The sequence below is a fragment of the Nicotiana tabacum genome, chromosome 21 (genome assembly GCF_000715075.1).
Source record: "Nicotiana tabacum cultivar K326 chromosome 21, ASM71507v2, whole genome shotgun sequence".
Classification (NCBI taxonomy): domain Eukaryota; kingdom Viridiplantae; phylum Streptophyta; class Magnoliopsida; order Solanales; family Solanaceae; genus Nicotiana; species Nicotiana tabacum.
In genome coordinates this window covers 87,183,665-87,205,396 of record NC_134100.1, presented here as the reverse complement: position 1 = coordinate 87,205,396, position 21,732 = coordinate 87,183,665, and the positions used below count along the sequence as shown (strand labels likewise).

At 39.0% G+C, this 21,732-nt stretch overlaps 1 protein-coding gene across 1 annotated transcript; it reads right to left on the bottom strand.

Annotated features, from left to right (window-relative positions):
• Nucleotides 1-1,163: 1,163 nt before the first annotated feature.
• LOC107775963 (uncharacterized) lies at nt 1,164-4,738 on the bottom strand. The gene is made up of 5 exons (XM_075241575.1): nt 4,613-4,738; nt 3,391-3,468; nt 3,009-3,302; nt 1,848-1,955; nt 1,164-1,626 (listed from the first exon to the last, which is right to left on the bottom strand). The coding sequence occupies exons 3-5, from the start codon at nt 3,144-3,146 to the stop codon at nt 1,240-1,242; spliced, it is 633 nt and encodes a 210-aa protein (XP_075097676.1). The 5' UTR covers nt 3,147-3,302; nt 3,391-3,468; nt 4,613-4,738; the 3' UTR covers nt 1,164-1,239.
• Nucleotides 4,739-21,732: the final 16,994 nt, after the last annotated feature.

Here is a 21,732-nt window from a genome sequence, read left to right as displayed (position 1 = left end):
AGGAGTGGGATGTGAGGAGTTTTGAGAGAGAGGGACGTGAAAGGTAGGGTGAGGGAGTTAGGCTAGAAAATGGGGGTTATGGGATTAGCAAATTAAACATCAGATTTTGATCTCTTTGACGTTAAAGTTCATTTAAATTTATTTTTTGAAAGATAAATTAAATTATAAAGATAAGAAGATTAACCAATATTTCTTATAAATAGGAAAACTAAATATTTACATGTACTTTAAATGATACTGATGTTTGGCTATAATTCCATATTTTTAGTGCATTACTTACCTTACATTTTGGGGCTTTAATGCTAAATTATACTATATTTGTGCTTAATTGAGTTTATTTTATATGTAGGTACGTTGAAGACGAAATTGGGAGCAAAGTAGAGATTTTATGTGTATTTTATACACTACAAAAATAAAGTTGTGATTGTTTAATTAGTGGATATATTAAGGTTTGACTTTGTGTGGGGAGACAAAAGAGACAACTAAAAAAGAAGACAAAAAGAACAATTGGAAAGGAAAGAAAACAAAAAAAAGTGACTTGAAAGAGTAGGCAAAGAAAAAAAAGAAACAAAATTGTAAATGAAGCAGGCGACGCGAGCCTTATTGCTCGCTACAAAGCGGGCCACTACAAAAACTACCGGCTTTAGCGACGGACGAATTCCGTAGCTAAATAGTATATTTTCGTCGCTAAACATGTTTAACGACGGAATAGCGACGGCTTTGTGTCCGTCGCTAATTTGCTCGTAGCTAACCCTTTACTAACGAAAAAATTGAATCAGTTGGTAAGTTAGCGACGAATTAGCTACGGTTGGTATCTGTTGCTACTCTTAGCGACAACACATATCTGTCGCAATTATCATCAATTTCGTCGCCAAATCGATAAGTCATTTCGTCGTCAGATTTAATTGGCGACGAATATTTTCTGTCGCTAATCCGTGGCTAATATTATTGAGACATTTTCCTTTCTTTTGCCGACGAAATTCTTTTGTCGCAAATTTGTCGTATCCTGTTAATCTATATTAGTTATAGCTATGAAGAAAATCCGTCGCAAATTATATTTTTCTTATTTTATTTAATAAAATACATATTGTTCAAGCATATATAAGATACTCTAAATAATAACTGAAATTGATAGAAATTAATATTCTACAAGATCCAAAATAGATACCAAAATGCAAATGTATAATTAAGATTAAAACATTTACAATACTAAAATAAAGTTCAAACAAAAATAGTTAATTACTGAGAGACTAGAGAGTGAAGGTCATCATCAGAAAGCGATGCATGAACCTCGTTAATATTATTAGTAGGAGGAGGAACTGGAGGTGCCATAGCTGATGGGTGATCGGTATGATTATCTTGCACATGTGATGGTGAAGCTATCAATCCTCTTACTCGCTCAGCCAACACAGGAAACATGTGATTAGTCAGTACAGGCGCTGCTGATGAAGAAGCATCAGATCCAGAATAGGCACGAAGATTTAGCCCATAGAAATATTTTTCTTGAGATCCAAGACCATATATTCTTCTCTTCTTTTCCCCTCCCGCGGCTTGATAAAATGCTAAAGATTGATCAATATCAGATTGAGTTTGTGTTTGTTGCTGTAATATTTGCTGATATTTTTCCTGTAAATACCATAACAATTAGTGAAATTCATTAATAATGAAGATGAACATTAGGGGAAAAGAAACGATAAAAGCATAAATAAATTAACTGTTAAGTTCTTCATTCAAACAAAAGTTAGCAAAAATCATCTTTATGACTGAAATAGGTGCTAAACAAATAGTTCAAGTGGGACATGAATGTCATATACAAAGTTAGTAAAATTATAGGATTTTGGACTTACATGTACAAGTCGTGATCGCTCACTAACAAAAGATTTTTCATCATGACCATGTGTATGGACGTGCAAGTGTAGCTCACTTGGTGTTGGATCTCGACCCTTTTCAATAGCCTATACAAAAAACAAAGAACTTAATTTCCTTTGATAAGGTGAAACAATTTACTAATGGAGGTACCAAGAAGGTATACAACAGTACAAGTACAAGAAGAATAGCCCCAACAACAGTTTTCAGATAACAATTTTAGAAGTTGAGTTAAAAGATTCTCATTTAAAACTCGAGTGAGGAGTCGGTCAACAAATTTCCTGATAAAAAGAGAACTTATGTGTACAACGACCATTTCTAATTCTACATAGTTGTACAAGACCATGGGTTTTTATTAACTACATGTAACATCATTGGCTTTGGCTATATTCCCAGTAAGCACTTGAAACTGATTTTCCCTTATCCTTTAGAGGATTTAATCCAATTTCTCCAGTAAAATAAAAAGAGAAGAGCAAAGTTTCCCTAATTATTCTCTTTCTATCCCAAGTTTTTGCACATTATTAACTCAAGACGGGCTATGAAAAAGCGGAGCAGAAAAATAAACATAACCAAAGAAAGCACATAAAAAAGAGCTAAAAGGATAATGTCAAAGAACTAAACTACAACCTTTTCCACCCCTATCTACTTTATAACTCAACTCCTCCTTCATTGCAGGATTAATCATCAAAAGGACGAGTTAATGAAAAATCGTGTGACCTCATCGGCCAATTTAAATAATTGCAACAACACCACAGCAGCTTACTAATCTATCTGTTTCAGAAAGGTAATTAAGCCGACATGGTTCGGTTCCATTAACGTCACATCTGATCTCTAAAAGATGATGATAATAGAGGATTAAAGTTAAACAACTTGTCCACAAAAGTCTCATCAATTAAACTTCAAACAAGCCATCATACTTTCACCAACCTGATTACATGCATATAGAAAAACTAAAGATGCTTCCTGTTATTTTCATACATCACAAATATAACAAAGCCAGTCTATCATAGAGCAACAAAACTTAGCAAATATTACTACTTACTAATAGTAAGTTACTGCTCCTCCGTTCCACTCAACCTATTAAGAAGCTGAAATATGTGTACTGAATTCTAGTGGTTACCCCTTGCGAAGAATATACTTACAAGTCTCTTGCGATGTTCCCCAATGGTGATAGAGCCGCCCGTGTGAGTTCCAATGGCGACGACAGTCCCACCGCCACAACGATTTTTTGTATTTATTTCTAATTTTTTGACACACTTAGGATCCTTCCATTGTTCCATCCAATTGTTCCACACATCTTTTGGAACAAAATCTGGTTGAACTATATTCTTATCTTTTTTTATTTTGCATATAAAATCACAGTACCTTCTCGCTGCCTTACTTCCCCATATGCGCTTCACTTCTCTATCAATCAAAGAATCCCAATAGAATGCCTTCTGAAATAATTTTGTAAAGTAGTAACATTAGTATACTATCTATAAAAGTTAATACACTATGTAAAATCAATTTTATGGAATGTCATACCTTGAATTCTCCAAAGTAAAATTCTTTTATCTCTTTTGGGACACCTTTCCAATTGATTCCATTAGGATGAAGTTCACGCTTGAAATTTTCATATATATACTCAGAGCATAATCTACTACAAGTTATAAAGCATCAAATATAGAGGTTATACATCTTCAACTTTTAGCTGGAGTTGAGCAGCCTACTTCTGGGAGTTTGAAACCTACTATTGCTACTGCTGCTGCGTTGAATACAACAGTTGATCGAGTTGCTACTGATGTTGTTGAATCAGTGTTTCAAGGAGATAAGGTTTCTAATGTTATTCCTACAGGAGCTGGGCAAAACACCACTGGTAAGAGGCAGACTAATGTGCCAGAAGCATCAAAGTTGTTGTTGTTTGCTAACTCTTTTTGGTGTTAATCGTGAGGAAACCTAAAAAAATTATAGGCAACCACAATCTCCAGGCCGTAGCAAACAACAATAACTTTCCAAGAACACAGGTGGTCGACTAATTGTTTAATCACCAAATATCACCAAAATTGAAACTCAAATTTTGCTTGAACTAACAACACAAGTAGTCAAATACTTAACACTTAAAAATAACTACTAAGTAACATGTTAACCCACCTGTATGAACCATAATCATATCTAAGAAGGACTTTTGCAAACACTTTAGAGAATATACCATACAAAATCGTTTAGGACAGTTTTTCTCTGTCACACATGCTACTTCATTAAAAACAGAAATTACTATGCATTCTTATCGCTTAATAATGACAACAGAGAGGTCTAGAAAAAGATACAAACACTTGGTCGGTATAATTAAGTAGAAAATTAAAAGGATCTGAAATAAATTAGCTTAAGGGACAAGAATGAATTGGGTGGGTTTCACCAAACTAACAACAACGGGTGAGTGAAGGCTAACTTCGCTCACACAAATCTAAAGACACCTAACTTCGATTTTAATCACCAAATATCACCAAGATTGGTATAAATCAAGAGTTCAACACAAAAGAAACCCCCAAATCAAATTTTAACAACACTAAGTAGTAAAAATATAAGTATTTATGCACAAATAAGACATACCCAGAATATGTCAACTCCTACTTCATATTTGACTTCACATACTACAAAGAAAAAGAGGAAAGAGGTAAAATGCTTGATTTATTTTACATCTACCAAAACCCTAAAACATTTACTATAGAAAATTTGCTAATAAACAGAGAAAGAAGTAGAGACATACCAGTCTTTTAGAAAAGAGATGACTTAGTAGCGCATCTGGGAAGATTAATGGAAGATTAGAGGATAAGAAGAAAAAGAAAAAGAAGAAGGAAAGGGGCTCGTTACTGGAAGGGAGGAAAAAGGCTCGTTACTGTGATGGGGAAGAGGGGGTGGGGATGGGGATGGGGGTCTTATGACAAAGTGAAAATATTGGATGCCTTTTTTTTAATACCTAGCGACAAACAATTCTGTTTCAACAAAGGAAAGATAGTCTCATTAAAGAACCAAGATTAGCGACAAACTCGGTCTGTCGCTAAATACGTCGCTGCAATGTAATAAATTTTGTCACCCAGATTTCCTCACTTATTTTGTTGCTAAATTATGGGCGACAATATTTAGCGCCATTTTTTAGCGACGGATTTTTTGTTTTGTCTTTGTGTTGTCATTTAATTAGATACTAATTCTTCTATTTACTTTTTCTGCTACCAAACTCTATTTTCGTAGTTAATCCGTCGCTGCGACGGAAAAGTATTTGTCGCGTAAATCCATCGCTAAATCAAGTTTTTTTTTTTTGTAGTGGGCGAGGCAAGGTATTTTGCTCGCGGCAAAGCTTGCGCCGTGAGGTCTAGCGCGAGAAAGTTGAGGCGTTTCATGCTGCGACGCCCGGGTCGGGTTTTAAAGTTATTTTGTCTCTTTTTTGGTTTTGGACTTGGTTATTTCGTCTAGGTTTTATCCTTACACATATAAATAGTCATTAAACACCATTTTTTAAGGGAGACCGACTTTGGACAGACTTTAGACGAAGGGAGAGTACGGAGCCGCCGTGGAGGCCGGAATTCATTGGATTCTATTTTTCTTCCATCAAACTTAGTAATCTTTACTTTTTCTTGATGATTTGTTGTTTTGCTACCATGTCTATGTGGAGCTAAACTTTATGTTCTAGGGTTGTGGTTGTCATGAATATTGAAATTTATTAATTATATTACTGTTAATTCGAGTTATCATCTTTGGTTGTTTCTCGAATTTTGTGCATAATTGCTTAATTGTTTGGCTAGCAATTGAGTTCTATTTACTATTTATGCTATGCTTGGGAAAGCCGTGCTTAGATTAGAGTAGAATTGGAGAGACCTTGTTTCTGAACCCGTGGCTCGGGGAAAGATTTCTCGGTTTGGATATGAATATACCTAATAGTCTTGCTTAGTTGAATACCGTATTATATTCATTCATGATAGATTCAAGACCATAGGAATATAAGGTTTATATATTATGGATAGACGGATAGTATAGTGGGAACATGCTATTTATATAAACGATCCGGTCAACTAGCAATCATAGATAATTTGGATTAACAGGTGTAATTACGAACTCGATAGGATTGATAAACCGACCACAACCCTGGAATTTATATCTCTCTTCTTTACATGTTTGAATTTCACAATAGTAGTTGTAATAGAAAAGTTAAATTTTTGATCATCTTGGACAGTAAGTTAATTTTAGTTTGCTTAGTTAACGGTTAATCTAAGTCTCTGTGGGTTCGACATCCGACTTTCGAGTCACTTTATTACTTGACGGCCATGTATACTTGCGTGTACTTGGGGAACCAACAAGTTTTTGGCGCTGTTGTCGGGGACTTAGTTATTGATTGGTTATCTAAGTTTAGCTTTTTAGTTGATTTTTTTTTTCAAGTTTTTAATTTTCTTATTTATTTAGTATTTTTTTTCTTATTTTGATATGACGTCTTGGAATAAAAATTGTTTGAATGATGATTATTCTTACTTTGATGATCCTTGTCCATATTGTGGAGCACCCTACTAGTAGAAACATTGTCGTAATGTTCCCACGAGTGGGTTGTGCGCACAATCTCAATCCTATGGGTGAAATATTTATAATATGTGTGGTGGTCAAGGTGGCCATTGGGATGGTTGTCCTAATTCTTTATATCCGTCTTCGAACCCTTATTATGATCTTTCTAATAATATTTGTGAGTTTGATAGGATCGACGATATGGAAGATATTGAATATGATGCTCATATAATGGACATGATGAGGCAAATAATCGACCAAACTCAATTTTTAATGAAGCAAACTCATGGACATCGAAAAGAGATGGAAATTCTCAAGGCATCAATGAAGAGAATGAAGGCCAAAGTAAAAGAATGGGCCGAAACAGCTAATGATCAACAAGTTGCAGACTTAGTTGATAGTGAGAAAGATCCTAAAATTGGAAAAGAGAGTGAGTACCAGCAAGAGAAAAATTTTGAAAAAGAGGAGATTTTTAGTCAAACTTGGCTGGTGGAACAAGCTGAAAGATTAAAAATATATGAGGCTCAACGTGAGAAAATTACAAATGGGATAAAAGACTTAATAGAAGGAAGATCTGAAATGGGACAAGAGATAGAAAAATTTGGCAATGCTATTCACGACTTGGGAGCTCAATTGATTGCAAAGGTTGATGTGTTTAATGCCCAACAAAATAGTTCTGAGTTGTGTGAAGCTGAAAATGAGCTTATACGCCAAATTGAGGAGCTAAAAGTGGAGAGTTAATCATTCGACCATACTTTTACTGATGATGTCCATGTTGAAGGAAGCACACTAGAGTCATGTGAGGAAGTAGATAATGTTATATTTGAAGACTCTAGTGTGTGTACATACGAGGATGTAAATAGTAACACAATTCTAGAGTTGGAATGCATCGGTCCTCATTCCATCTATTTTTTAACATTGTGTTTGGATGATGATATGGTAATTGAGTCATTCGAGCCTTTGGAGGAGCCAAAGATTCTATAGCTTACTTATCAAAAAAATTAATTAAAAGAAACTAAATATTTTTTTGTAAAATTTTTTTTCTCTTGTAAATAGAAATAAAACTTATACTCAAAGAATGTGAATATTTTTATCATTTTTTAAAATTAATTTCTTTTTCTTTATTCAAATAAGACCTATTAAGAGTAAGATAAAAATTTAAAATATCAAGAATAGACCTAAAAGAAATATTTACACTAAAATAGTATAAATTTCGGGTGTGGTCAAAAATTAGTTGTTCACATTACCTGGTCTGGTAAGCAGGATCCACAAAACGATGTGCAGAAGTGTAGTATGAGTACACCATAACGATACTCAGTAAGTGCCAAGCATAACCTCGGTAGAGTAGTGACGAGGTCATGTCAGGGCCCTAGTGGAATAAAAGGGAAACAAGGCAAAAGATGTAACAATATAATGAAATGACTAAGAATTTAAACAATGAGAAATTACATAAAGGGTAACAACACAGCAAATAAAGGTAAACAACAGGGGCGCTCCCGAGGTACCCCCTCGTAGTCCCAAATGTAAATACACAACAGGGGGGCTCCCGAGGTACCGCCTCGTAGTCCCAAAAGTAAATACATGACAGGGGAGATCCTGAGGTACTGCTTCGTCGTCTCAAGAGTAAATATGCAACAGGGGACCTCCCGAGGTACCGCCTCGTAGTCCCAAAAGTAAATACACAACTCATAACCTATGAAACAACGAATTTACAGCAATGAATCCTACAGTTAAAAACTGAATATAAGATCAAGGAAGCATGTAATTCAACTAAGTATGTTGCACAAGTTGCAAGTAAGAGTTAAGACACGTAGGCATGCGACATTAGGCTAAACATGATGACTACACAAGCTAGAGCAACTTAGTTAAGGAATTAAAAGAAAACTACTCAGCAAGAACCGGATTTTTCAACATTTAACCCGAGTATGCACTCGTCATCTCGCGTACACAGCCTTCACGTATTGCAAATATCATAACAGTACCAAAACCTAAGGGGAGGTTCCCCACACAAGGTTAGACAAGTCACTTATCTCAAACTAAGATCAATTAGTCAATAAGAATGCCTTTTCCTCGACTTTCCGAGTCTGAACGGCCTAAATCTAGCCAAAAGCAATTACGTACTATAAATATAACTATAAGAAACAAATCTAAATAATGAAATTACGACCTTAATAAGGAATTAGAAAATCGCCCCAAAAAGTTGACTCGGGTCCACGTCTCGAAATCAGGTAAAAGTCACAAAATACGAACACCCATTCGATAGCGAGTTCACCCACACCAAAATTACTTAAATCTGATACAAAATTCTCGATCAAAACCTCGAAATTCGGCCTAAGGATTTTTTCACCCTTTTTCACAAATTTCTCAACCCAAATCCTTAATTAAATGAAGAATAAATAATATCTTAGTGGAGATTAATCAAAAATAAGTCAAGAATCCTTACCAAAATGCTTCCTCTAAAAAACCCTCAAAATTTTGCCTCAATCCGAGCTCTATATTTTGACAAGAGTGGGTTTCTCTAGTGGTAAGCACCCTCCACTTCCAACCAAGAGGTTGTGAGTTCGAGTCACCCCAATCGCAAGGTGGGTAGTTCTTGGAGGGAGGGAGCCGAGGGTCTATCGGAAACAACCTCTCTACCTCAGGGTAGGGATAAGGTCTGTGTACACACTACCCTCCCCAGACCCCACTAATGAAATTATATTGGGTTGTTGTTGTTGTTGTTTGTTGTTGTAATCCGAGCTCTATATCTCAATATATGAAGAAAATGGCAAACCCTTGATTTAAAACCATTTTGCCCAGCACTTCTACTTTTGCAGTCCAAAATCCGCTTTTGCGGTGAAATCTCCGCATCTACGAAACTCACTTAATCTCCCAGATATTGCACATGCGCACATCCATTTGCATCTGCGGATGCGCTTCTGCGCTCACTCGTTCGCTTATGCGGAAACCTTGGCCACCTCAGTTCCCTCACTCTCCGCTTCTGCGATCATCCTTCCGCAAATGAGGCTCCGCTTCTACGGCCTTCACGTCGCATCTGTGAGCACTGACCACCCCCTTTAGTTCCACTTCTGTGCTTGGACTCATGCTTTTGCGGGCCCGCACTTGCGGTCAAACTTGTGCAGGTGCGGTTGCACCGGAACTGGTGCACTTCAGCCATTCTTTAAGCTTCAACTTGATTCGTTAACCATCCGAAACCACCCCGAGGCCCCCGGGACCTCAACCAAACCTTCCAACAAGTCCTAAAACACAATACGAACTTAGTCGAGCTTTCAAATCATATCAAATAAAGCTAAAATCACAAATCGCACCCCAATTCAAGCTTAATGAACTTCAGAACTCCTAACTTCTACATCCGACTCCAAAACCTATCAAATCAAGTCCGATTGGCCTCAATTTTGTACACAAGTCATAATTGACATTACAGACCTACTCCAACTTCCGGAATCGGAATCCGACCCCAATATCAAAAAGTCCACACCCGGTCAAACTTCCTAAAAATCATCCAATTTTCCAACTTTCGCCACACTGAAATGACCTACGGACCTCCAAATGAACATCTGGACACGCTCCTAAGACCAAAATCACCCTACAGATCTATTGGAACCGTCGAAACTCTATTCCAGAGTCGTCTTCACACAATTCAAACTACAGTCAATTTCTAGAACTTAAACTCCTAATTTAGGGACTATGGGTCCCATTCCACTCCGAAACTCTCCCGAATCTGACACCAAGCACCCCGACAAGTTACGTAGCCACAAAATTATATAGAGGGAGCAATAATTAGGGGTTCGAGGCTAATACTCTCAAAATGACCGGCCGGATTGTTACATCCTCCCCCTTTTAAAACAAATATTCATCCTCGAATGGGTATAGAGACGAACCTGAAGTGGTGAAAAGATGAGGATAACGGCTGCGCATATCATGCTCGGTCTCCCAAGTTGCCTCCTTAACCGGATGACCCCTTCACTGCACCTTCACTGACGCGATGTTCTTTGACCTCAACGTTTGGACCTGCCTGTCCAAAATGGCCACAGGCTCCTCAACATAAAATAGATCCCTGTCTAACTAGATTGAGCTGAAGTCTAACACATGAGACGGATCATCATGATACTTCTGAGGCATGGAAACATGGAATACTGCATGAACTGTAGAGAGACTAGGTGGTAGTGCAAGTCTGTAAGCCGCCTCTCCAACCCTCTCAAGAATCTCAAAAGGCTCGATATACATAGGGCTCAACTTGCCCTTTCTCCCGAACCTCATAACACCCTTCATGGGCGAAACTAGGAGCAAGGACCCGCTCCCTAACCATGAATACAACGTCGTGGACCTTTCGATCTGCATAACTTTTCTTCCTAGACTGGGCTGTACGAAGTCAGTCCTGAATCAATTTAACCTTTTCCAAAGCATCCTGAACCAAGTCTGTACCCAATAGCCTAGCCTCACCCGGCTCAAACCAACCCACTGGAGACCAACACCGTCTACCATACAAAGCCTCATACGGCGCCATCTGAATGCTTGACTAATAACTGTTATTGTAGGCAAACTCTGCAAGTGGCAAAAACTGATGCACCCCTAAAATCCATCATACACGCACGAAGCATAACCTCTAATATCTGAATAGTGCGCTCGAACTGTCCGTCGTCTGAGGGTGAAATGCTGTACTCAACTCTACTTGAGTACCCAAATCATGTTGTATGACTCTCCAGAACCGAAATATAAATTGCGTACCCTAGTCAGAGATGATAGATACCGGTACGCCATGAAGCCTGACAATCTCACGAATGTAAACCTGAGCAACTTGCTCCGAAGAGTAAGTAGTAACCACATGAATAAAATAAGTTGACTTGGTCAATCTATTAACAATCACCCAAACTGCATCGAACTTTCTCTAAGTCCGTGGGAGTCCAACAGCGAAATTCATAGTGATCTGCTCCCATTTCCACTCCGGAATCTCAAGTTTCTGAAGCAATCCACCTGGCCACTGATGCTCATACTTCACCTGCTGACAATTTAGGCACCGAGCTACATATTCCACTATGTCCTTCTTCATTCTCCTCCACCAATAATGCTGCCTCAAGTCCTGATACATTTTTGCAGTACTTGGATGAATGGAGTACCGCGAACTGTGAGCCTCCTGGAGAATCAACTCATGCAAACCATCTATATTAGGCACACATAGCATGCTCTGCATCCGCAATACACCGTCATCTCCAATAGTGACTTCCTTGGCATCATCGTGTTGAACCATGTCCTTAAGGACAAGCTGATGGGGGTCATCATATTGACGCTCTATGATACGATCATAAAGAGAAGACTGAGAAACTAGACAAGACAAAACCCTGCTCGGCTCGTAAATATCCAATCTGACAAACTGGTTGGCCAAGGCCTGAACATCCAAGGCTAAAGGCCTCTCTGCTACTGGTAGATATGCCAAACTACCCAAACTCTCCGCCTTGCGACTCAAGGCATCGGCCACCACATTGGCCTTCCAAGGATGATAGGGACTGGTGATGTCATAATCCTTAAGCAACTCCAACCACCTCCATTGCCGCAAGTTAAGATCTTTATGTTTAAACAGATGTTGTAGACTCCAGTGATCGGTGTAGACCTCATAAGGGACACCATACAAGTAGTGCCGCCAGATCTTCAAGGCATGAACAATAACTGCTAACTCGAGGTCGTGGACAGGATAGTTCATCTCATGCACCTTCAATTGTCTAGATGCATAGGCAATCACCCTACCATCCTGTATCAACACCGCGCCGAGACCAATACACGACGCATCACAATACACCATATAGGACTCCGAACCAATAGGCAACATTAACACTGCGCTTTAGTCAAAACAGTCTTGAGCTTTTGAAAGCTCTCCTCACACTCCTCGGTCCACCTGAACAGATCACCCTTCTGGGTCAATCTAGTCATGGGTGAAGCAATAGACGAGAAACCCTCTACAAATTAACAGTAATACCCCACCAAGACAAGAAAACTCCGGATCTCCGTAGCTGAGGATGGTTTGGGGAAACTCTGCACTGCTTCAATCTTTTTCGGATCTACCTTGATCCCCTCACTCGATACTATATGACCCAAAAATTCCACTAACTCTAGCCAGAATTCACACTTCAAAATTTTTGCATACAACTTCTTTTCTCTCAAGGTCTGAAGCATAGTCCTCAGGTGCTGCTCATGATCTTCCTGACTCCGGGAGTATACCAGAATGTCATCAATAAACATAATGATGAAAGCGTCAAGATAGGACTGAAATACATTGTTCATCAAGTGCATGAAAGCTGCGGGGGCGTTGGTCAGCCCAAAAGACATCACAAGGAACTCGTAATGACCATACCGAGTCCTGAAAGTAGTCTTCAGGATATCTGGCTCCCGAATCTTCAACTGATGATAGCCTGAATGCAAGTCGATCTTAGAGAACACTCTGGCACCCTGAAGCTGATCAAATATGTCATCAATACGTGTTAATGGGTACCTGTTCTTCACTGTAACCTTATTTAACTGGCGATAATCAATACACATTCGCATAGAACCATCCTTCTTCTTTATAAACAAGATAGGAGCACCCCAAGACGACACACTAAGCTTAATAAAACCCTTATCGAGTAACTCTTGCAACTGTTCCTTTAATTCTTTCAACTCTGCTGGGGCCATACGATAAGGTGGAATAGAAATGGACTGAGTGCTCACTAACAAATCAATGCCAAAATCAATATCCCTGTCGGGCAGCATGTTTGGAAGATTCGTCGGGAATACATTTGAATAGTCCCTCACTACCGGAACTGACTCGGCGGTAGGAGTATCAACACTAACATCCCTCACATATGCCAGAAACGAATCACACCCCCTTCTCAACCATTCGTTGAGCCTTAATAAATGAGACAACCCTGGTAGGAACATAATCTAAGGTACCTCTCCACTCTAGCTGCAGTAGACCTGGCATAGCGAACGTCACCGTCTTGGTGTGACAATCAAGGGTAGTATGCTAGCGCGATAACCAGTCCATGCCCAAAATAACATCGAAATGAGCAATAATAAATCAGCTCTGGTCTCAAAACCACTAAGAACAATCAAACACGACCGATACACACAGTCAACAATAATAGAATCACTCACGGGTGTAGACACATAGACAGGAGAACACAAACAATCATGGGATACACCCAAATACAGAGCAAATAACATGACACATATAAATAAGTGGAGCCTGGATCAAATAAGACTGATGCATCTCTATGACAGATCGGAACAATACTTGTGATGACAGAATCAGATGCAACTGCCTTTGTCCTAGAAAGAAGGGCATAATATCTAGCTTGGCCTCCCCCTCTAGGGCGACCTCTAATAGTCCGAACTCCACCTCGAGCTGGTTGTGAAGGTGGGGTAGTAGCTGGTGGTGTAACCATAGCCTGAGGACCCGGTGTAGAACACGGTACCTGAGTGGTCTTTATAGGTGCACCCCTTCTGAGTCTGGGGCAATCCCTCACCACATGATGAGTGTCGCCACACTCAAAACAAGCTCTCGGAGGATGTGGCTGTTGTGACTGGCTCGGGCCTAATCGGCCGGACTGACCACTGAAAGCACCCCATGCAAGAGGTGCACTAGACAATGGCAATGCATAATAAGGAGCCTGGGGCGTAAGAGTGGCCAGAGCACCACTGGTGGCTGGAAGTGCTGAATGAACAGGGAGACCCAAATAGCCCCTACCCTGACAAGCTGCAGCTGAGGCACGTGTACCACTATATGTGCCAGACTCTCGAGACCTCTTGGCCTCTCTCTCATCTCTCTCCCGAGTCAACATACCCTCCAATCTCCTGGTGATCCCCACCACCCGCTGGTATGCGATGTCCATGTCTAACTCTAGGGCCATGCTAAACCTGATACTGGGGTTGAGCCCCTCAATAAATCTATGAACCCGCTCCCGAATAATAGTAACCAAGGCTGGTGCATGCCTGGAAAAATCACTGAACCGGACTGCATACTCTGACACGGTAATATAACCCTGGCGCAACTGCTCAAACTCTACGCGCCACGCATCTCTGAGACTCTGGGGGACATACTCCCTCAAGAACATATTTGAGAACTAAGTCCAAGTGAGTAAAGCTACCTCGGCTGGACTACCCAACTCATATGCTCGCCACTACTGATAGGCCACTCCTCTAAGCGTGAACGTAGTGAAAGAAACCTCACTAGCCTCCGCAACACCCATCGTATGGAGGATACGGTGGAACTCCTCAAGAAAACCCTGGGCAGCCTCTAAAGCCAAGCCATTGAAAGTAGGAGGGTGGTACTTCTTGTACCTTTCGAGCCTGAGCTACTGCCCCTCAGAAATTGCTGCCCTAACCTCAGGCTGAATTGGGGCTACCAGTTGCATAGGTATGACCTCTAGAACCTAGTCAACCTAGACCCGTTGCTCTGGGGTACGGGTGGCAGGAGTCTATGCTCCTTCTCCGGCCTGAGATATGGCAGGAACAAGTGGTATCAACCCTGCCTGAGCCAACGTGCTGAACATGCTCAAAAACTGGGCGAGAGTCTCCTAGAGGGCTGGTGCAGTAGCATGCATCTCAGGTGCCTGCCTTCCAACTGGAGCTACTGGTGGCTCCTCTGTAGCATCTCATACGGGTGTTCTGGCTGTACCACATGGACGTCCTCGGCCTCTACCCCAGCCCCGACCTCTCGCGACTCTAGTAGGAGGCGCGGGTGTCTGGTCATCTGATCCATCTAGACGTGTCCTTACCATCTGTGAAAGAATAGAAAGACAGAATTTTAGAATCTAAAGTTAAAATCTCGCACAATAAGGAATCAAAGAAGTGAAGCTTTTCCTAACAGTTCCATAGCCCCTCGAAGATAAGTATAGACGTCTCCGTACTGATCCGCGAGGCTCTACTAAATTTTCTTGTGACCCATAACACCTATGAACCTAGTGCTCTGATACCAACTTGTCACGACCCCAATTTCCCTCCATGGGATGTTGTGACGACACCTAGTATTGGTCTCTAAGACTAGGTAAGCCTAACAATTTTGCGAAATAAATGAATATAAAGCTAAAACTCAACCTCAACATCTGAATATAATAAGAACTGCGATTCAAAATAAATATAACTCCCAAAACCCGGTTGAAATAAGTCACAAGCTCTAAAGAGAAAATGTTAAGTGTCTCTATACATCAGATTCTAATACAAATTAAGAAAATAACATCATAGAGATAGAGAGGGACTCCGAGGTCTGCGGATGCTGGTAGATGTATCTTGAGGTCTCCACGTACGGTTTAGCTCACTAGTACCTAGTCTCGTAAGCAGTACCTAGATCTGCACAAAACGATGTGCAGAAATGTAGTATGAGTACACCACAGTGGTACCTAGTAAGTGCTAAGCCTAACCTCGGTAAAGTAGTCACGAGGCCAGGTCAGGGCCCTACTGGAATAAAAGGGAAATAAGGCAGAAGATATAACAATATAATGAAATGACTGAGAATTTAATCAATGAGAAATTAAAAAAAAGGGTAACAATACATCAAATAAAGGTAAACAATAGGGGTGCCCCCGAGGTACTGCCTCGCAGTCCCAAATGTAAATACACAACAGGGGGAGCTCCTGATGTACCGCCTCGTAGTCCCAAAAGTAAATACACGACAGGGGAGCTCCCGAGGTAATGCCTTGTAGTTTCAAAAGTAAATACGCAACAGGGGCGCTCTCGAGGTACCGCCTCGTAGTCCCAAAAGTAAATACACAACTTATAACCTATGTAACAACGAATTTACAGCAAGGAATCCTACAGTTAAAAACTGAATACAAGATCAAGGAAGTAGGTAATTCAACTAAGCATGTTGCATAAGTTGCAAGTAAGAGTTAAGACATGTATGCATGCGACATTAGGCTAAACATGATGACTACACAGGCTAGAGCAAATTAGTTAAGGAATTAAAAGAAAACTACTCAGCAAGAACCAGATTTTTCAACATTTAACCCGAGTACACACTCGTCACCTCACGTACACGGCCTTCACGTATAGCAAATATCATAACAATACCAAAACCAAAGGGGAGGTTCCCCCACACAAGGTTAGACAAGTCACTTACCTCAAACCAAGCTCAATCAGTCAATAAGAATGCCTTTCCCTCGACTTTCCGACTCCGAACGACCCAAATCTAGCCAAAATCAATCACATACTATAAAAGGAAAAGGTCCGAATTTACCCCTATACTATGGTATATAGTTTAAATTTGTCCCCCGTTATACTTTTCGTCCAAATCCACCCCTACCGTTAACAAAGTTTATAAAATTGCCCCGAGCCCTAACAGATCTCCACTGTGACAACCAACCCCTCTATTAATTTGTCCACATCAGCAGCCAAGTCAGCACCTAAATATAATTCTCACTAGGTTTTATTAACCAAAATAATTTAGATGAGGAGAGAGAAGGATGCCTTCCTTGGTTGGAAAATTGAGGTTGCAGCAGCTACCTTTTTGAATGAAATCAATCTCTTCAGTTGCCTTTTATATTCATTTACAACATTTGATCCGCTGTCAACCACCGCCTTCTCAGCTGACTGCCCATCCACCCCCTATACTACCCCTAGTCCCACCCCACCATCATCTCCTTTGATGTTTTTCAAAAGGTTCAAAATTTCCGACAAGCCGACGAGGATAAACTCGTCGTTTACTCATAGCCGGAGAAGCAACAAGTAAGGATATGTCTCTTTCTCTAAGTTTCAAATCATCCCATAAGATGATTAGATCCATCCCCATCTATCTCTCACTCCTATTGTATTTGCGACCTATCGGAAAATACCCCCACCACTTGAAACCAAATCTGTCCGAACATCGTCGAAAGCCACCAAAACATTCTTTGACCATGATTTACCTTTCTTGCCTGTTCAAATCCATATTCTAGCATATTTTCGAAGTCAATTTTTTTATGTGAGAGTTGATCATAAACCCTAGTTCAGTTGCAACAGTGATATCATTGAAGTTAACGAAAACTACTTGAAATTGGAAAAGAAATTGCAATAGATTCTTCTCCGTTGCTGATGATAGTAAATGTTGATGATGGTAAATCGATATCTTCGAATGGCAATGGTGCTCGGTAAATCTCCATTTACTTTAGTAAGAATGGTAAAAATGTATTAATACATCAAAAATAGAAGAATAAATTGTTAAGAGTTTTGATTAAAAATGGTGGCATGACGAATCTAGTTTCCGGCGTCAGCAACTGCTAAAGGAGGGATGCAGAGTGGGTTATAAAACAAAACTAGGTTAAATGTGGAAGAATTGCTTTTTTAATTTTCTAATTTAGTAAAGGCCATAAACAAGATATTAGGTGCTGACTTGGCTGCTGATGTGGACAAATTAATATAGGGGTTGGCTGCCACAGTGGAGATCTGTTAGGGCTCGAGGCGATTTTATAAACTTTGTTAACGGTAGGGGTGGATTTGGACGAAAAGTATAACGGAAAACAAATGTGAACTATATACCATAGTATAGGGGCAAATTTGGATCTTTTCCCTACTATAAATATAACTATAAGAAACAAATCTAAATAATGAAATTACGACATTTATAAAGAATTAGAAAATATCCCCAAAAAGTCGACCCGGGACCACGTCTCGAAATCGGATAAAAGTCACAAAATACGAATACCCATTCGATAGCGATTTCACCCATACCAAAAGTATTCAAATCCGATACAAAATTCTCGATCAAAACCTCGAAATTCGGCCTAAGGATTTTCCACCTTTTTCACAAATTTCTCAACCCAAATCCTTAATTAAATGAAGAATAAATGATATCTATTGGAGATTAATCAAAAACAAGTCAAGAATCCTTACCCAAATGCTTCCTCTGAAAAACTCTCGAAATTTTGCTTCAATCCGAGATCTATATCTCAAATTATAAAGAAAATAGCAAACCCTCGATTTTAAACCATTTTGCCCAGCACTTTTGCTTTTGCGGTCCAAAATCCGATTCTGCGGTACCACTTTTGCCATGAAATCTCCGCATCCGTTGAGCTCACTTAAACTCCCAGATATCGCACATGCGCATATCCATCTGCATCACTCGTCCGCTTCTGCGGAAACCTTGGCCACCTTAGTTCCCTCACTCTCCGCTTCTGCGGCCTTCCCATCACATCTGCGACCACTGACCACCCTCTTCAGTTTCACTTCTGCTCTTGGCCTCACACTTCTGTGGGCCCGCACCTGCGGTCAAACTTGCGCAGGTGCGGTTGCACCAGAACTGGTGCACTTCAGCCATTCTTTAAGCTTCAACTTGATCCGTTAACCATCCGAAACCACCCCGAGGCCCACGGGACCTCAACCAAACCTACAAACAAGTCCTAAAACACAATACGAACTTAGTCGAGCCTTCAAATCACATCAAACAATGCTAAAATCATGAATCGTACCCCAATTCAAGCTTAATCAACTTTAGAACTCCTAACTTCTACATCCTACGCCGAAACCTATCAAATCAAGTCCGATTGACCTCAATTTTTGGACACAAGTCATAATTGATATTACGGACCTACTCCAACTTCCATAATCAGAATTTGACCCCGATATCAAAAAGTCCATCCCCGATCAAACTTCCCAAAAATCATCCAATTTTCCAACTTTCACCAATTGACACCGAAATGACCTACGGACCTCCAAATGAACATCCGGATACGTTACTAAGACAAAAATAAACCTACGGATCTATTGGAACTATTGCAACTCCATTCCGTAGTCGTCTTCATACAATTCAAACTACGATTAATTCCTAGAACTTAAACTCCCAATTTAAGGACTATGGGTCCCATTCCACTCTGAAACTCTCCCGAATCTGATACCAAGTACCCCGACAAGTTACGTAACCACAAAACAAAATAGAGAGAGCAATAATTAGGGGTTCAATACTCTCAAAACTACCGGTCGGGTCGTTACACAAGTGATCATAGGAATTAACGCCTATGCTCTCCACTAACTATTTATAGTGAGATAATAAATTTACGCGTTGACTTTAGTTCTTCCCCCATATCAGATGAAATTATTATGAACTCACTGGGTATAATTACTAGTTATTGATAACCTGTATTGACTTCCTATATGAGTTTAAATGTTGAATCAATTTTGTAATTAAAATGCAATCATGATTAAGTGGTGATAAAAATATATTCTTATGGTCTTCCACTATTAATTTCAAGTTAGTGATAAATTTACGCGTTGACTGTAGGGTTTCCTCCATATCGGATAAATTTATTGTAAGCTCACTAGGTGGAATACTAGTAATTGATATCATGTACTTACTCTCCATCTGAGTATACATGTTGGATCAATGGAACTAGAGCTATTAATTATGATGTTCACTTGACTTAAATTAACAATATATTCTCTATCTGAGTTGGGTCTGTTGTAATTTATTGGAGTGAATAATCTGGCATTACATATGTATGTTGCATGAGTAGTTCTGTTCCAATCAAAATTTGCTATTCAAGGTGTATGAATACATATATGAGTAGTGTGTTTAAAATTTTCGTATTAAATGGTTATATATAATTGACTGAAAATAACAATATACTATCCATCTGAGCTGGTTCTATTTATTTTTGGATTGTATAATTCTTGTATTATTTAATATACTTTGCATGAATAATTCTTTGTGTGTGTGTGTGTGTGTGTGTGTATATATATATATATATATATATATATATATATATATATATATATATATATATATATATATATATATATATATATATATATGATACAGATTTTTTTCCTCATATTTTTCAAAATATATATATACTTTCAAAATAGCATTTTTGCATCATTATTTAGTTTACAAACCTATACAAGCATTTTTCTATAATTTTTCACAATTTTTATAGCTTTAAATAAATTTTTCTGTATTTAAATTATATGTAAATATCTAGTAATTATCCTTTAAAATTATTTTGTAATGACTTGGTTACCTAAAGTAATTATTTTGCACCTATAATATATGTTTCAAACATTTTATCTCATCCCATATAATTACATTAGCATATTTTAAGCTATTTATTTAATTTTGCAATAATGGTCTATATTCATATACAAATGCTCCTTATTTATACTATTTGTGTCAAAAATAGCATTTTATATTTTTATAATGTTAAATCATTATTTTTAATCATTTTAGTGCATAAAAAATATTTCACTCATTCACTAATTATTTTTATAAATTAGTTTGCTAAATTATACGTGTTTAAAAGAGGTGGCCCAACTTTGAGTTATTCTTGGACCAGACAAACCAAAATCCCTGGCCCAAAACCTCAAGCCCAATCCCAAGCAACCCTGCCCAGTCCAAAACTGACCCAGACCCCCTTAAACCACAACCGTTGATCAAGAATGATCAACCACTCACAACCCTCGACCCCTCTTCTCTTATAACCCAATCCCTAAATCCTAGAGACCATTGTCTCTGTCTAGTCGCCCTCAAATGCTCCCCCACCAAAACCCCTAATCGTCGCCTTCCCCAAATTTTCTCCTAATCCCGACTACAATGGGATTTTTCTCTTATTTACTTACCATATTTGTGTGTTTCTGCTACTAGTTGATTCTCTATCGTATCACCTAGTACTTGCCTAAACATGGCAAGTACTACCTCTCCGATTCTGTCAGAATGAGTCCTATTTCTTGAATCTGGACCGTATTTCGTCTACATGCGTTTGATTCTACACTGTGTGAGTCCGATTTCATTTGGATTTATGCTGATTTACACTTTCCATAAAAAACTAGGGTTTACCGAATTTCTCTCTTAAATCAATTTCAAATTGATCTGCATATTGTCTTTCCTTATTTGTTGCTTAATTTAATCCGTTTCCTTATGTGTTTGCTCAATTTTTGACTACTATATAAACCCCCTCATTTTTCCTTCTGAGGGGGAATGGAAAAAGAATCGATTCTTACTAAAATTTGATTTCTTTTGCTACTCTCTTTCTTGGTATTCTGTACTGGCCGGTTGAAAGCCAAGGCCATTAGCATTTTGTTACCTGTTCTTGGTGCGAGCATTGCCCTGAGTTCATCGAAGCTCTTGGGAGCTTTGACGCATCGAGGTTTCTAGGTTCTTGTGGATCTTTTGTTCTTTATTGTTGTCCGTTAACTGGTAAGCTACTTGACTCTTGCAATTTCATCCCTATGTGCATTTGATTTGCATGTGTCCTCGCCTCTGAAATTCCTGGCTTAATATGTTTTTTTGGATTACTTTTGTGCACGATTTTGTTAATTCTACTTTGTTCTAAGTCTTTTAGCATCTAACTTCTTCCTAATGCTACTAGTTCTGAGTATGCCTAAGTCTGACTTGGATAATCTGAT

Excerpts from the sequence above, each read along its gene's own strand:
- LOC107775963 (XM_075241575.1), bottom strand. The coding sequence starts at position 3,146 with ATGGAACAATGGAAGGATCCTAAGTGTGTCAAAAAATTAGAAATAAAT. Across the intron at positions 1,956-3,008 it reads GGGAACATCGCAAGAGACTT|GCTATTGAAAAGGGTCGAGA; the intron begins GTAAGTATATTC and ends TTTTTTGTATAG. Across the intron at positions 1,627-1,847 it reads AGCGATCACGACTTGTACAT|GAAAAATATCAGCAAATATT; the intron begins GTAAGTCCAAAA and ends TGGTATTTACAG.